This window comes from Dromiciops gliroides, chromosome 3, assembly GCF_019393635.1.
Source record: "Dromiciops gliroides isolate mDroGli1 chromosome 3, mDroGli1.pri, whole genome shotgun sequence".
In the NCBI taxonomy this organism is placed as follows: Eukaryota; Metazoa; Chordata; class Mammalia; order Microbiotheria; family Microbiotheriidae; genus Dromiciops; species Dromiciops gliroides.
In genome coordinates, this window is record NC_057863.1 from 656974109 (window position 1) to 656986989 (window position 12881).

General features: G+C 58.7%; 2 protein-coding genes across 2 annotated transcripts in view; one reads left to right on the forward strand and one right to left on the reverse strand.

Moving 5' to 3' along the window:
- The first annotated feature begins 4674 nt into the window (after nucleotides 1–4674).
- FUZ (fuzzy planar cell polarity protein) lies at nucleotides 4675–7058 on the forward strand. The gene is made up of 11 exons (XM_043993289.1): nucleotides 4675–4913; nucleotides 5086–5207; nucleotides 5307–5391; nucleotides 5461–5529; nucleotides 5610–5714; nucleotides 5791–5988; nucleotides 6071–6166; nucleotides 6287–6393; nucleotides 6471–6535; nucleotides 6628–6702; nucleotides 6785–7058. The coding sequence occupies exons 1-11, from the start codon at nucleotides 4803–4805 to the stop codon at nucleotides 7024–7026; spliced, it is 1275 nt and encodes a 424-aa protein (XP_043849224.1). The 5' UTR covers nucleotides 4675–4802; the 3' UTR covers nucleotides 7027–7058.
- The window catches only part of AP2A1 (adaptor related protein complex 2 subunit alpha 1), a 9138-nt gene continuing 3307 nt past the window's right edge, over nucleotides 7051–12881 (reverse strand). Inside the window, exons 5-23 of the mRNA XM_043993288.1 lie at nucleotides 12835–12881; nucleotides 12660–12761; nucleotides 12002–12110; nucleotides 11047–11197; nucleotides 10796–10964; nucleotides 10573–10710; nucleotides 10301–10483; nucleotides 10125–10222; nucleotides 9793–10024; nucleotides 9504–9674; nucleotides 9177–9343; nucleotides 8797–8853; nucleotides 8633–8715; nucleotides 8444–8533; nucleotides 8147–8270; nucleotides 7908–8024; nucleotides 7720–7789; nucleotides 7499–7633; nucleotides 7051–7407 (exon numbers count right to left, since the gene is read on the reverse strand). The exon at nucleotides 12835–12881 is cut by the window's right edge and continues 83 nt beyond it. Of these exons, the coding sequence (XP_043849223.1) occupies nucleotides 7330–7407; nucleotides 7499–7633; nucleotides 7720–7789; nucleotides 7908–8024; nucleotides 8147–8270; nucleotides 8444–8533; nucleotides 8633–8715; nucleotides 8797–8853; nucleotides 9177–9343; nucleotides 9504–9674; nucleotides 9793–10024; nucleotides 10125–10222; nucleotides 10301–10483; nucleotides 10573–10710; nucleotides 10796–10964; nucleotides 11047–11197; nucleotides 12002–12110; nucleotides 12660–12761; nucleotides 12835–12881 (2321 nt within the window). The 3' untranslated portion in view covers nucleotides 7051–7329. The remainder of the gene's footprint in view (nucleotides 7408–7498; nucleotides 7634–7719; nucleotides 7790–7907; nucleotides 8025–8146; nucleotides 8271–8443; nucleotides 8534–8632; nucleotides 8716–8796; nucleotides 8854–9176; nucleotides 9344–9503; nucleotides 9675–9792; nucleotides 10025–10124; nucleotides 10223–10300; nucleotides 10484–10572; nucleotides 10711–10795; nucleotides 10965–11046; nucleotides 11198–12001; nucleotides 12111–12659; nucleotides 12762–12834) is intronic.

Genomic DNA, 12881 nt, shown 5'->3' on the forward strand with positions numbered 1-12881 from the left:
CCTTGCCCTTTTTGCCTACATAATTGAGCCACTTCTTCCTTCTTTCTCATCTATCACTCAGGTGCCTTCTGCCTCTCTCCTCCTGCCCACCCATCTCCACCTCACATGATAAAGTGGCCTTACTCTTTATTAAGGCTAACCCCTCTTCTTTTTCAAGTAATCCCATTCCATCCCGTCTCCTCCAACAGATTGTCCCCTCTGTCATCTTCACTCTTTCATGTATTTTCAATCTCTCTCTACTGAGTCATTTCCTACTGCTCATAAACATACCATGTCTTTCCTCTCCTGAAAAAAACCCTCACTTGATCCATCCCTGCTCTCATCCATTATCCCTTCTGCCCTTTGCAGCAAAACTTGAAAAGGCCATCTGCAATAGTTGTTTCCACTTTTCTCTCCTCTCACTCTCTTTGTAATCCCTTACAGTCTGGCTTCCAACTGTATCATTCCACCAAACTTCTCTCCCCAATTACTAATGGTCTCTTAGCTGTCTAATCCAATGGTTTTTCTCAACTCTCATTCTCCTCAACCTCTGCAGCCTTTGACACAGTTGAGCACTCTCTCTAGGTTTTCAGGACACCACTGCATCCTGGTTTTCCTTTTACCTATTTGACCCCTCTTTCTCCGTCTCTTTTGTTGGATCCTCTTCCAGATTACACCCTCTAACTATAGGTGTCCCTCGTGATTCTATTCTCGATACTACTTCCCTTGATGATTTCATGAGCTCCCATCTTTATGCCGATGATTCTCAAATCTACCTTTTCTGCCCCAATATCTCCGCTGACCTGCAATCTCACATCTCCAACTGCCTTTCAGACATCTATTACTAGAGGTCCAGTAGACATCTTAAACTCAATATGTCCAAAATAAAACTCATTATCTTTCCCCCTAAAACCTCCCCCATTCCTGCTCCTCCACACCCTATGATAGGATTAGGGCAGTGCACTGTGAACCATTCACTCCATCTCGTGACTCAGCTCTGGAATCAGCTCAGTTCCCTTTCTATTCAATTATGGGTCTAGACGAATTTCTGTCTCATGAGAAAACTATTAGAATGCAGGAATTGGGAGAAAACCTTATTGCATCATTGGAACCTATCCCTGCACAGCCAGGAAACTGGACCACCTCTCCCTTCTGCTTAGAGACCCTTAACCAAGGACCTGGGTTATGCTGACTCAGTCAGACCCAAAAATTGATGCAAGGAGTTTTTTTCACAACTGTCTATCTCAAGCAACGTCCGATCTGAAAACTTGCCTCATACTGATAAATCTGTTATTGTTTCTATATTCCCTTGATTGTATACAAATACTTGGATGGAGAGGAATACCTCTTTTTCTGATTTCAGGGAATTGCACTTGTTCACTCTCCCCCTCCTAACTTAATCTTTCCTCCAATTAGAAATCAGATTACCTAATGTTGCATCCTGGTGAATGGTTTCCTTTTAATTAATTGGTTTTATTAGATTAATTGTTTTTAATATAGAAAAATCTGTTTCCCTCTGTTTTCAGGGTCCAGTACCAACATTGAGGAAGGTTGTTAGTCCCAATTTGTTGAGAAATTGCTATGCATTGCTCAATAAACTGAATTTCTCAGAAGCTTGAACCTGTTTCCTCAGACATTTCACCTTCCACGTGCAACACCTATTACTGTAGATGGTGCCACCATCCTCCCAGTCCCTCAGGTTCCCAGCTTGTCTTCCCCTGCCCCCCAAGCTGATGGCAAGACCGGTCGGATTTCACCTATGGAACATCTCTAATCTGTCCTGTACCTGCCCCCACCCTGGTGCAGACCCTCATCACCTCACACCTGGACTATGGCAATAGCTGCTGTTGGGTCTGCCTGCCTTGGCACTCTCCCCACTCCAGTCCATCCTCCATTCATACACCAGTGATGATTGATTATTCTAAATCTCAGGTCACACAATCTCTCTCTCTCTCTCTCTCTCTCTCTCTCTCTCTCTCTCTCTCTCTCTCTCTCTCCCTTCCTTCCTCCCTCCACAACAGATTCCTTTAGCCTCCAGGAGTACATGCAACATGCTCTGTTTGGCATCCAAAGCAACTTGATGGGAGAATTGTCTTTTGCCTCTTTTTGTATTCCCAGAATTTAGCACAGTGCCTGACTCAAAGTAGGTGCTTAATAAATGTTCATTGAATTAGTTTAAGGGGAAAACTTTGGATTTATAGGCATAAGAGAAGAAACCAGCAGATAGGAAGAGACTGAAGATTAGAGAGATAGGGGTTGGTAGTGAAGGCAATCTGCTAGAGAAAATGTAGAGGGGAGGGGGTGGAAACAAGCATTTATTGAGTGCCTCTGGTATGCCAAGCACTGTGTTAAAGCACTTTACAAACATAACTTCTGATCCCCACAAAACCCTGAGAAGAAGGTGTCATTATTACCTTCATATCCCAGTTAAAGAAACTGAAGCAGACTAGAGTTAAGGGATTTGCCTCAAGTCACACAGGAAGTACCTGAGGCTGTATTTGAACTCAGATCTTCCTGACCCCTGACCCAGCATTTTTGCTACTGCATCACCTAGCTGAAGAATAAGAAAACTTTCTTGAAGAAGGGGATAGAGGGAGGAGGGAAGGGAGATCACTTCATGAGATGTACTCCTGATTAATATTGGGTGGCCGCTGGCTCCCCCTGAACCCAAGGACCTCCACTCCAGCAAGAAGGAAACAAGGGAAAATAGCACATTCTGGGGCAATGGGCCCAGGCCAGGAACCAGCTTAGCTGCCCTGGGCCTACAGGTATCACCCCAGCCCTGGGAAAACATCTGATAATGACCCTAGGATGAATAAAACCCTCTCCTCAGTCAGTGGCTCCTGGTCTGGTCTTAGCCAGTCAAGTTCCCTTTACCATTAGATTCTTGGCCAGAGAAAACAGAAAAGTAGAGTGCCCACTACCACTGTGGGAAAAGATATTTGTATAATTGTCTCCTATGAAAAACAGAGTGAGAAATTCACAGAACAGATCAGAGAGAAGTTAGGAAAACAGCACCAGTTTATAGTCCCGTTAGCAAACCTGCCTGTACATGCAGATAATCCTTTCAAAGAAGGAGCTCAAAACCCCTTTGTTAGTAAAAGTATTTAAGCATTTTTTGCTCACTAGTTACAGACCTTGGTCATCCGAGTTTTAGGTCACACCCAGACTAACTTTCAGTTTTCCCGGCTTGTTAGCACAGGATGTTATCAGTTCCATTAGCATGATACAAATAGGTTTGACGGTTCAACTTAAAAGCAGACAATACAAGAGTATGATTCAAAAGGGGGTTGTCACAGATAAGGCTACCCAGATGTTTTCACAAATACTGGGGAGGAAAACAGGATGGCTACAGCAGACAGAACTGTTCTTTAGAAAGCCATAAAATCTGCCAATTACCCTGGGGAAAGAAGTCACAGTAGATGGGAGCTTATCTGATACCTATAAACTCCCAGACACTTGAAGAGGCAAATGGTATGCAACACCCCAAATAACTCTGGGGTTTGCTTGACACCCACTTGTTCAGTTGGAGGGCATTTTGATCTCAGTAATCCAAGGTTTCCTAAGATTCTTTTGGATAATGAGGCAGCTCCATCAATTCTAGGTGGTTTATATATTCATTAACCATCTCATTTTTAACAGGATTACTAAATTGTGCATAACAAACACCACCATGGGCCAGAGGACCCATTCAGAAATGGGGATCCTTTCCCAAAGCTCTGGACCCCTCAGCCTTTCAGGATTTGGGGGGGGGTGTTCAAGCGTGCATGGGGGATTTGAAGGGGTAAAAAGTCTCAAGTCCAAAATTAAGTAAAAATCCTGGAGTCATTCCCAGGACACGGTGATTGGGGGGTCAAGGGAGAGGCAGCTCTGTACCCAGAATCACACAGCTTCCAGGAAAGGGATCTCTTAGTGGACTCTGGGCTTCAATCTCAACCAAGAATGCAAAGTTCTTGCTGACAAAGCCCTTGGCACTTTCAAATCAGAAAAATAGGATTTTAGATTGGATTGGAGGCATTACCACCAGCTTTGCAAATGCACCCCGAGTTTCACGAGACCTTTCCATCCCATGATGAAGAGAGCAGAGACACTTTTACTTCTTGTATCTATATCGCCCGCCCTTAGCACAGTGCTTTGCATAGCGCTTAATAAAGGCTTTTATTTTAAAAATGAGAACAAGGACAATAGGGAGCCCGAGGGCGCCGACCCGGCCCGGCCAGACTCGCGCCGCAGGCCGGAAGGAATGGACTATCCTGCGCGCCGATGACGTCACCAGCAGCCAAGAGGAGGCTGGTTGCCAGGCAACCCCTGAAGCCGCAGTCATCTTTGAACCAGCGCCGCGACTTGAGACGGTAAGATCAGGAATTAATGGCTAGGGGTTAAGGAGGCAAGAAGAGCCCAGCAAACAGGGACAGCCGGGGAGGGAGCTCAGCTCCCCGCAGAGCAACCGACTCCAGAGCGTTTCCATGCTCAGTACTTTCGGCCCTGTGAATCCCGGCCGGCGCCATCTTTGATAGGGGCGCGCGCACTTCCGACGGGTGGGCGAAAGTGGAGCAGCCTGCTAAGAGGGCTCCATCGTCCCGAGACCACTGTGGAGCAAGGTCCGGACCTCCGCCATCTTTAATAGGGGCACATACACTTCTGGCGGGAGAAAGCGTAGCGGGATTGAATTGCGGCCATCTTTGATAGGGGCGCGAGCACTTCCGGCCTGCAGGCGGAAACGGGACCGTTCTCCTGGAGCAGAGTGGACAACGTCGTCCCCGCGGACCGGAGCGCGCGTGGCTGGTTCCTACACGAATCCTCGGCCGCCCCGGGGGGCCGGCATGGCGGAGGAGGGCGCCGCGAGCGCTTTGCACCTACTCTGTCTCGCCGCCTCCAGCGGAGTTCCCTTGTTCTGCCGGAGCAGCCGCGGGGGCGCCCCCTCCCGGCAGCAGGTGGGGCCCCTGGCGGTTGCAGGAAGAGGGTGAGAGGGGAAAGAACTACACCTCCCGGCAGCGTCCGCTCGCCCTGGGCTTGGGACCGCCGGCCCCTGGCGCAGGGCCTGCCGGGAGCTGTAGTTCTCCCGGGCATAGGGCTCTCTGGTCCTGACCCTGTGCCCACTTCCAGCTGCCCTTCTCCGTCATCGGCTCCCTCAATGGCGTGCACATGTTTGGCCAGAACCTGGACGTGACGCTGCGGTCCGCGCGCACCGAGGACACGGCCGTGGTGTGGAAGACTTTCCACGACAGGTGGGCTGTGCGCCTCAGTTTCCCCGCCTGTAATAAGCACCCGCACTGCGGACGGGGGCTGCAGGGCCCCTGACCCCGCCTGACCCTTCCCTCTTCCAGCGTCACGCTCATCGTCCTGTCTTCAGAGCTTGGGTCTGCGGAGCTCAGACTGGAGCGGCTGCTGGAGCTGGTGTTTGGGGCCATGGTGAGAGGCGGCCGGCCGGGCGCGGACCCCCCTCCGCCGTGGCCAGGCCCCCACAATGTCTGTCCCTAGGTCCTGCTGGTTGGCCTTGAAGAGTTGACCCAAATCCGCAACGTGGAGAGGCTGAAGAAGGACCTGAGGGTGAGCGGGGCCGGGGGTGCAGGGGAGGGGGGCGCGTGGCCGGGGCTGGCACCCCAGGCTCTGCTTGCTTCTCTCTCCAGGCCACTTATGGCCTCATTGACAGCCTCCTGGCGGACACGGAGCTGGCGGGGGACCTGACCCAGTGCGTGGACTGCATCGTCCCCACAGAGGGGCCACTGCTGCAGGTCAGCCCCTGGGCCCGGGAGGACTGGGGGAGGGGGGACCCCCGACCCACGCTGATTCTGGCTTCTGCCCCCGCAGGAGGCCCTGTCGGGCTTCGCCGAGGAGGTGGGCAGCGTCTTTGCCAGCCTGGTGGCCGGCGGCCGGGTGGCGGCCGGGACAGAGGGCTGGTGGCGCCTGGGGGCCCCGGAGGCGGTGTTGCTGCCCTGGCTCGTGGGCACCCTCCCTCCCCAGGCCGCTCGAGATTACCCCGTCTACCTGCCCCACGGGAGCCCCACGGTGAGTAGTGGCAGGGCGGACCCCGGGGAGGGGCCTGGGGGGCTTCTCCCTGCCCTCAGCTCCTAAGCCTCCCTTCTGCCAGGTACCCCACCGGCTCCTGACACTGATGCTGCTGCCTGGCCTGGAGCTGTGTGTGCTGTGTGGGCCTCAGCCCCCTTTGAGCCAGGTGGAGCTTCAGGTGAGCCCCCAGCCCCCAGGGCCCCCCCCCCCCCCCCCGGCCACCAGTGAGCCTCCCCAGTCACCAAGGGGCCCTGGGCAGAGGCATGCCAGCCTTGACTCTCCTCCCATGTCCGTCCAGGTCCTAGAACGCTGGTGGCAGCCGGTGCTGGAGCCGCTGAGGGCTTGCCTGGCCCTGGCACCCAGGGGGATTCCTGCAAGCTTCCCCCTGCACCCTGACATCCTGGGGTAAGTGAGAGGGGAGCCAGGACCTGCATGGCTTACACCTTCCCCAGACCAGGAGCTAACAGGGTCTCCCCTACCAGGCTCCTCCTCCTGCACCTGGAGCAGAAACGTGGCCTCTTCACAGTGGACCTTGGTGGAAAGGAGGGTGAGCGACAGGATGACCAAGTGTGGTGTGGGAGGGGGTGCGGGGCGGGGGGAGGGAAGCAGCAGCCTCCAAGTCCTCTCTCCTGCCCCCAGGTCCTTCTCCCAGTACCCGCCGGCGCCTCCTACGCTCTTTCTATGTGCTGGTCACTGCCACCCACTTTCCCTCAGGTCAGCCAGGCTGGAGGCTTCCTGGGGAGGGGAGGGAGGGGGGAGCCCCAAATCCCTAGCCAACATTTCCCTTTCTCCCCAGAGGCAGGGTCAGCAGAGGAAAAGGCCAAGGAGCAGGGGTGTGCAGCGGAGGTTCCCCGGGCCTGCTACATGGTGTCTGGGGCAGCCCCAGAGGGCGGGGAGGATCCTGGGGCCGGGCTCAGGCTGGTAGCGGTGCAGGCAGGGCCCCGGCGCCTCCTGCTGCTGGTGAGTCCCCAGAGCCCGACCCACGCCCTACGGGGTCTGGCCACTCGGACCCTGCATGCTCTTAGGCTGTTCCTCTAAGCCCCCAATAAAGGACCCGGCCTGCCCCTGAACCAGCGGCACGTCTCTTTATTCGCTCACATTGATACACAGTGGGCTGGGGGCAGGGCAGAGAAGGGGACGGCCCAGGCCCCCTCCCCTCTGTGCTTCAGGGAAGGGGGCCCCGACACTGTAAACAGCAGCAGATCAAAAAATAGGTACAAAAGGGCGGGGGGCCAGGCGCCCCTGCCCAGAGGCCGGGTCTCCCTCCAGGTGCCATTGTCCCTGGAGCTCTGAGCCCTATCCCCGGGGCTGGGGTGGGGCTGGGGTGCGCAGGGTCCCAGGTCAGAACTGCTCGGCCAACAGCTCGCACAGGTGACGGGAGACACTCTCCTTGCTGGTCCGGAGAGTCAGGCGGTACATCTAAGGCCAGGAGAGACAAGGAGTGGGGAGCCGGGGTCAGGGGTCAAGGGTCAGGGGCAGAGGAGAGCACAAGGACTCGGTGTGTCCTCACCTGGGCCTGGGCGTTGGGCTCCAGCCTCAGCAGGCAGCCCACCTGCAGGGCCTTGGTCTGCACGATCCCGGCGCCCACGTAGTTTTCAGGGTTGGGATCCACGTTGTCCAGCAGGGCTGAGCCAAAGCCCAGGAGCTGTGAGGCAAAGGAGACAGATGCGGAGCGGCTCCCAGGCTCGAGCCCCGAGCCCCTCCTGACCCCAGGGGACCCTGTTCCCTCACCTTGGCCTTGGTCACCTCCGAATCCATGGGGTGACTGGCTGGGAAGATTTTCTGGGCCTCCTGCTGGGGTCTGGAGATGGTGGGAGTCAGAAACCAGGCTAAGCCCCCAATGGGGCCGGCTCTGGGCTGCACACATGCCTGTGTCCCGTTCCCCCCCCCCCCCCATCCTGCGCAGCCCCCTCCCTCACAGGCTCAGTTGCTTCCAGCGCTGGAAGAAATCCTGGGCGGCCATCTCAGTGGGCTGGAAGAACTTGTTGATGGTCACTGGGAGCTTGAGAGTGAGGGCCTGAGGAGCGCCCCCATACCTGGGCAGGAAGAAGGCAGGGGAGAGCCCAGGCTGGGCACTGCTGGTCAGCCTGGGCACCGGGCCCAGCCCCATCCCCAAGGCTAGCCCACCCTGCAGCCCGGGCACTGGCCGGCCCCTCACCTGAAGCGCACAGTCAGTAGTGGGGGTGTGAGGAAGTCCCTCAGACACTCGATGTTGAGGACCTGCTGCACCTGGGCACCTCCGTCCACCTGCCCGGGCACCCGCTTGGTCTGGACCACCAGCTGTGCAGCCCAGAGAATGTCAAGGAAAGAAACCTGGGCAGGCAGCAAGGGGGGGAGGGCGGGGTCGGCTGGGGGCGGGGCCAAGCTTGGGCCTGGGGCCAGAGACTGGAGTCTAAGGAGAGGGACAGGAGAGGTGGAGGTCGGACTTGGGCCCAAATCCTGAGTGGGAGGATATGAGTCTGGAGGTCCCCGGGGTGAGTGACGGTGGGACAGAAGTTCTGGAACTGGACCGAGGTCTTGTTTCCATAGAAGAGATACATGCGGCCTGGGGAAGAGAAGGCACCTGAGCCCGGCTCCGGCTCCAGGGGCTGCCACCCTCCCCCGCCCACCTCGCCCAACACCCTGCCCCGCCAGGCTCACACACCCAGGTTCTGCCGGAACTCCGACTTGACCCCGATCTGCAGCAGAGCGTTCTCAAACAGCACCCCATTGTTCTTACACACAAACCTGGGGGGGCAGAGGGGCGGGTCACGGGAGGACCAGCCCGAGCCTGGGCCTAGGCCTCGCCTGTCCAGCCCCAACACTCACTTGTTCAGAAGCTCATCCGCCTCGGCGATGGGGACGCCAGGGTCCTCGGCGGCCGGGCTGGGTGGAAAGAGAGGTGAGGTGGGAGGGGCGGGGAAGAGGAAGACAGATGCTCCCAACGGGACAGGGGTGCCCCCCCACCTCCCGGGACCTCCCCCTCCGCACCAGCCACCCCCCTGCCACTCCCCCCCTACCCAGGCCCTCAGGTCTCCTGCCCCTTCCCCCTTACTCAGCTGCTGGGGCCTGATTGGCCAATAGGCTCCAGCTCACTAGGCCGTCCAATCCCAGGGAGGGAGCGGGCAGAGAGGAGAGAAGCTGAGCACAGGGCAGGACAAGGAGCCAGGTGGGGCGAGCCTGGAGAGGGGTGTGGGTGCTACCCCTACCTGAGGAAGGCTTCCTCGGGGCTGGGCCCCAGGCTGGGAGGGGCCCCTGCGGGGCTGTCGGAGAACACGTCCACCAGGAGGCTGCCCCCACTGGGGGGCGCTGGGGGGGCTGCAGGGGGAGGGGCCGCCCGCAGCCCCAGGAGGTCGGCAGAGGGCGAAGGTGTAGACTGAAAAGACAGAGTCCCTGTGGAACACGGCCAGGGGCCCATGCCCCCCACCGCTCTGCCTGCACCGCCCATCCCCCCCCAGCTCACTACTCATCCCCGCCCCCCCCCCCCCAGCTCACAGCCCTCACTGCAAGTCCCTATAGCAGCTGCCCACTCCTACCCCAGCACTGGGGGCTGGCTCCACACCCCCGTTCACGTCGCCCCCAGGCCCTGGCTCCCTGCGCCCATCATCCAGGGTGCTGGCCGCCCCAGGGCCCTTCTTCCGCTTGAGCTTGGCGAGGATGGACGACTCCCTCTCAGGGAAAGGAGGCATCTCCTCCAGCACAGTGGCCTGGGGGGCAGAGAGGGGCATCAGGCTGGGCGGGCCAGATGGGGGACCCAGGCTACGCTCCACTAGCGCCACCCCCGCCCCCACCTCCCGGCCAAAGACAGAGGCCGGCCCCACTGACCAGGACGTCGGTGCTGGCGATGGAGCTGAGGGTGAGGTACTCGACCGCGCGCTGCTGCAGCTCCACGTCGGCGTTGCGCAGCTGGGACCCGGCCCGCAGCACGGCCTGGATGGTGGCCTTCGTCTCGGGAAACAGGTTGATGAACTTGATGTAGGTGGACAGCAGCAGCGCCCTGGTGGCCACACTGCACAGGTGGAACTTGGAATGCAGCAGGGAGAACTGCACGGGGGGGCTGTGTGGGCACAGGGCGAGAGGCCCGCTGGGCACTGCCACTCCCGGCCCTCGTGCCCTGGCACCTGTGCCCTCCCAGCCCTGCAGGCCGCAGCCCTCACCTGGAGCGCGGGTCACCAGCAATGAGATTCCCAAATTCTCCAAGGATGTAGCCACCAACCTTCACCATGTTCTCGTGACAGGCGGGTGCCTGGAGAGCCTGGGGAAGGAAAGACGCAGCTCAGGGAGGGGTCCAGGTTGGCGGTGCCAGTGCGAGGGCGAGGGGGACGGGTCTAACCTCAAAGACGGTCTTGGCGGCGTAGCCCTGCACGTCATCGCGGTTGGTGACGATCTGGAGCACGCGGTACCACACCTCCTCGCTCACGTAGTCGCCCGCGATGCGTATCAGGTTGAGGATGGTGTCCACGTACCAGCTATAGTCCACCGCGTACTTCTCGGCCAGGATGGCCACCTTCAGCACCTGCAGAGGAGGAGACAGGGAGCCCGTGGCTGAGCAGCCCCCCCAGCCTCCAGCCCCAGGGCTCCCCGCCAGACCGGGCAGCGCCTCACAATCTCCTCGCGGATGGCGTAGTCTGCCGTCTCCAAGTAGCGCAGCATCTCGGACACGATCTGCTTGGCGTTGCTGCGGTCACACATGGCATAGAGGAGGTCGGCCGCCCGCTGCCTCACGCTGACATCGCGCTCCGTCTGGGGCAGAGGGGAGACGGTGGGCTTGGGGGTGGGTCCCCGCCCCGCCCCGCCCCACGGGCATGCCAGAGGCCCAGGCTGTTACCTTGAGGGCGTTGATGACCGTGTCGATGTGGGTCTTGACGGCCTCATGGGAGAACTCGGAGCTGGCCAGCGTGCACATGCTCTCCAGGGCCAGGTAGCGCAGGTTGGTCTCGCGGTGCTGCAGGAACTGGCCCAGCTGGTTGCAGGCGCGGACCAGGAGGTTGGGCTCACTGTGGGGCCGAGGAGAGGGTGAGGGCAGCGGCCCAACCCGGCCGGGCCTTCCCCAGCCCCCAGCCCGGGCAGCCCCCAGACCTGTCATAATGGATGATGAGACTGATGGTTTCGAAGAGCACGGCGTTCTTAGCGTTGGAGTGCTGCACCTTCTTGGACTTGGGGGGCTCCTGGGCCTTGTTCAGGACCGTTTCCAGACACTCCACCAGCCGCCCCTTCACCGCCGCGTCCTCTGGGGCCCACAGGGGACAGGATCAAGGCCCAGCCCGGCCCCATGTTCCCCTGGGCTGGCCTCAAGGCATGACACCCCTGACCCAACGCCACTCAACCCACCGACTGCCCCGAAGGATTCCCACTGGACGGGTGGGCTCAGAACTAAAGAGGTGTTAAGGGCTAAAATTCTAGCTAAACTGTCTAAAATATCTAATGAGTGGTTGCCAATAAATTATAAGCTTTAGCAAGAGTTAGACTTTTAGGCATTTATTAAGGAGAATAAGAATTTGGTAAAGAGAGAGAGAAAGGCCTAGATTCCTATCTATTAAAGGGAGAGCACATTTCGAGCTCCCCTCTCCACCAGAGTCCTCAGGAAAGACCCCGAGACTGAGCGCCAGTCTCTTCCTTCCTCCTCCCACTCGCCCGCGTCACTTCCTGCCGCCAAAGAAAAGACTCCTGGTCTTGCCCTCAAAGACCTTTGCTTCATGGGCAGAACTCTTCTACAGTAAGTCTCCAGCAGCTGGCGTCATTCCAATCGTTACAGTTGTGAGGGGCTGCTAGGTGGTTCAGTGGATAAAGCACCAGCCTTGGATTCAGGAGGACCTGAGTTCAAATCCGACCCCAGACACTTGACACTTTACTAGCTGTGTGACCCTGGGCAAGTCACTTAACCCTCACTGCCCCGCAAAAAAAAAGAACTGAACAGGTGAGTGAGGCCCCTGGACTGGTCCCTGAGCATCCTCAGGGAAAGGAGGCACCCAGCCAGAAGGCAGAGGCCCAGGCTGCTCCAGAACAGGCAGAGCTTTCTGCCAACAGAGCCTACCTGGCGGCGCGTAACACTGCAGTAGCCGCAGCAGCTTCACGGATAGCCACGGGGCAGGGACAAAATAGTAGGTGTAGTCCTGGAGGTCTGTGGAGGCTGAGGAGACAATCTGGGGGGGCAGAGGACAGGAGAGGCAAGGGCAGGAGGAGGAGGGAGGGGAAGAGACAGACACAGAGACAGGGCAGTGAGGGAAGAGGGAGGGGGAGATGGGGGGGAGAGGAGGGGCGGGGGAGGGATAGAGCGGGGAGATACAGAGAGGGAGGGGGAGCCACACCTCCAGCTTTTCGAGCTTTCCCTTGATCTGGGGCTCAAATACTCACTTGGCGGCTGCTGTTCTCAGAGCCCGAGGCAGGGCCTCTGGGGAGGTGTCAGTGCTCACCCTGGGGGGTGGGGGGGTGGGGGGCAGTGCCAGACCGGTCCCTAGGAGGGGGAATGTGCGGGTACAGCAGCCTCGGCTCCGGACAGCTGGGCACAAGCTGCCCGCGGTGGGCCAACCCGCACACCAGGGGCCGCTCAGGCTGTCTTCCTGCCTCCGTCCCTGACGAGCAGCGCCTGGCCAGGCCACAAAGCCTCAGGTGAAGAGAGCAGGGGCTCGGGCCGAGGCGGGGGCACCGGGGGGGGGGGGGGGGCGGGGGGCACCGGGGGGGGGCCGGCTCACCCTGCTCAGCCGAGACACGGCCAGGGAGACACAGGTCTTGAAGTCCTCTGGGTTCTTCTTACAGAGGCAGGTGATGAGGCTGACGGCAGCAGTGACCACACCCTACGGGTGGAGGGGGTGGGTCAGGGCCCAGGCCTGCCCCAGTCCCACCCCCACTGTAGACCCACACCCTCACCATGTGCTGGTCATTGAGGAGGTGCACCACGCGGGCTGTCCACTCGC

Excerpts from the sequence above, each read along its gene's own strand:
- FUZ (XM_043993289.1), top strand. The coding sequence starts at position 4,803 with ATGGCGGAGGAGGGCGCCGCGAGCGCTTTGCACCTACTCTGTCTCGCC. Across the intron at positions 4,914-5,085 it reads GCGCCCCCTCCCGGCAGCAG|CTGCCCTTCTCCGTCATCGG; the intron begins GTGGGGCCCCTG and ends GCCCACTTCCAG. Across the intron at positions 5,715-5,790 it reads CAGAGGGGCCACTGCTGCAG|GAGGCCCTGTCGGGCTTCGC; the intron begins GTCAGCCCCTGG and ends CTGCCCCCGCAG.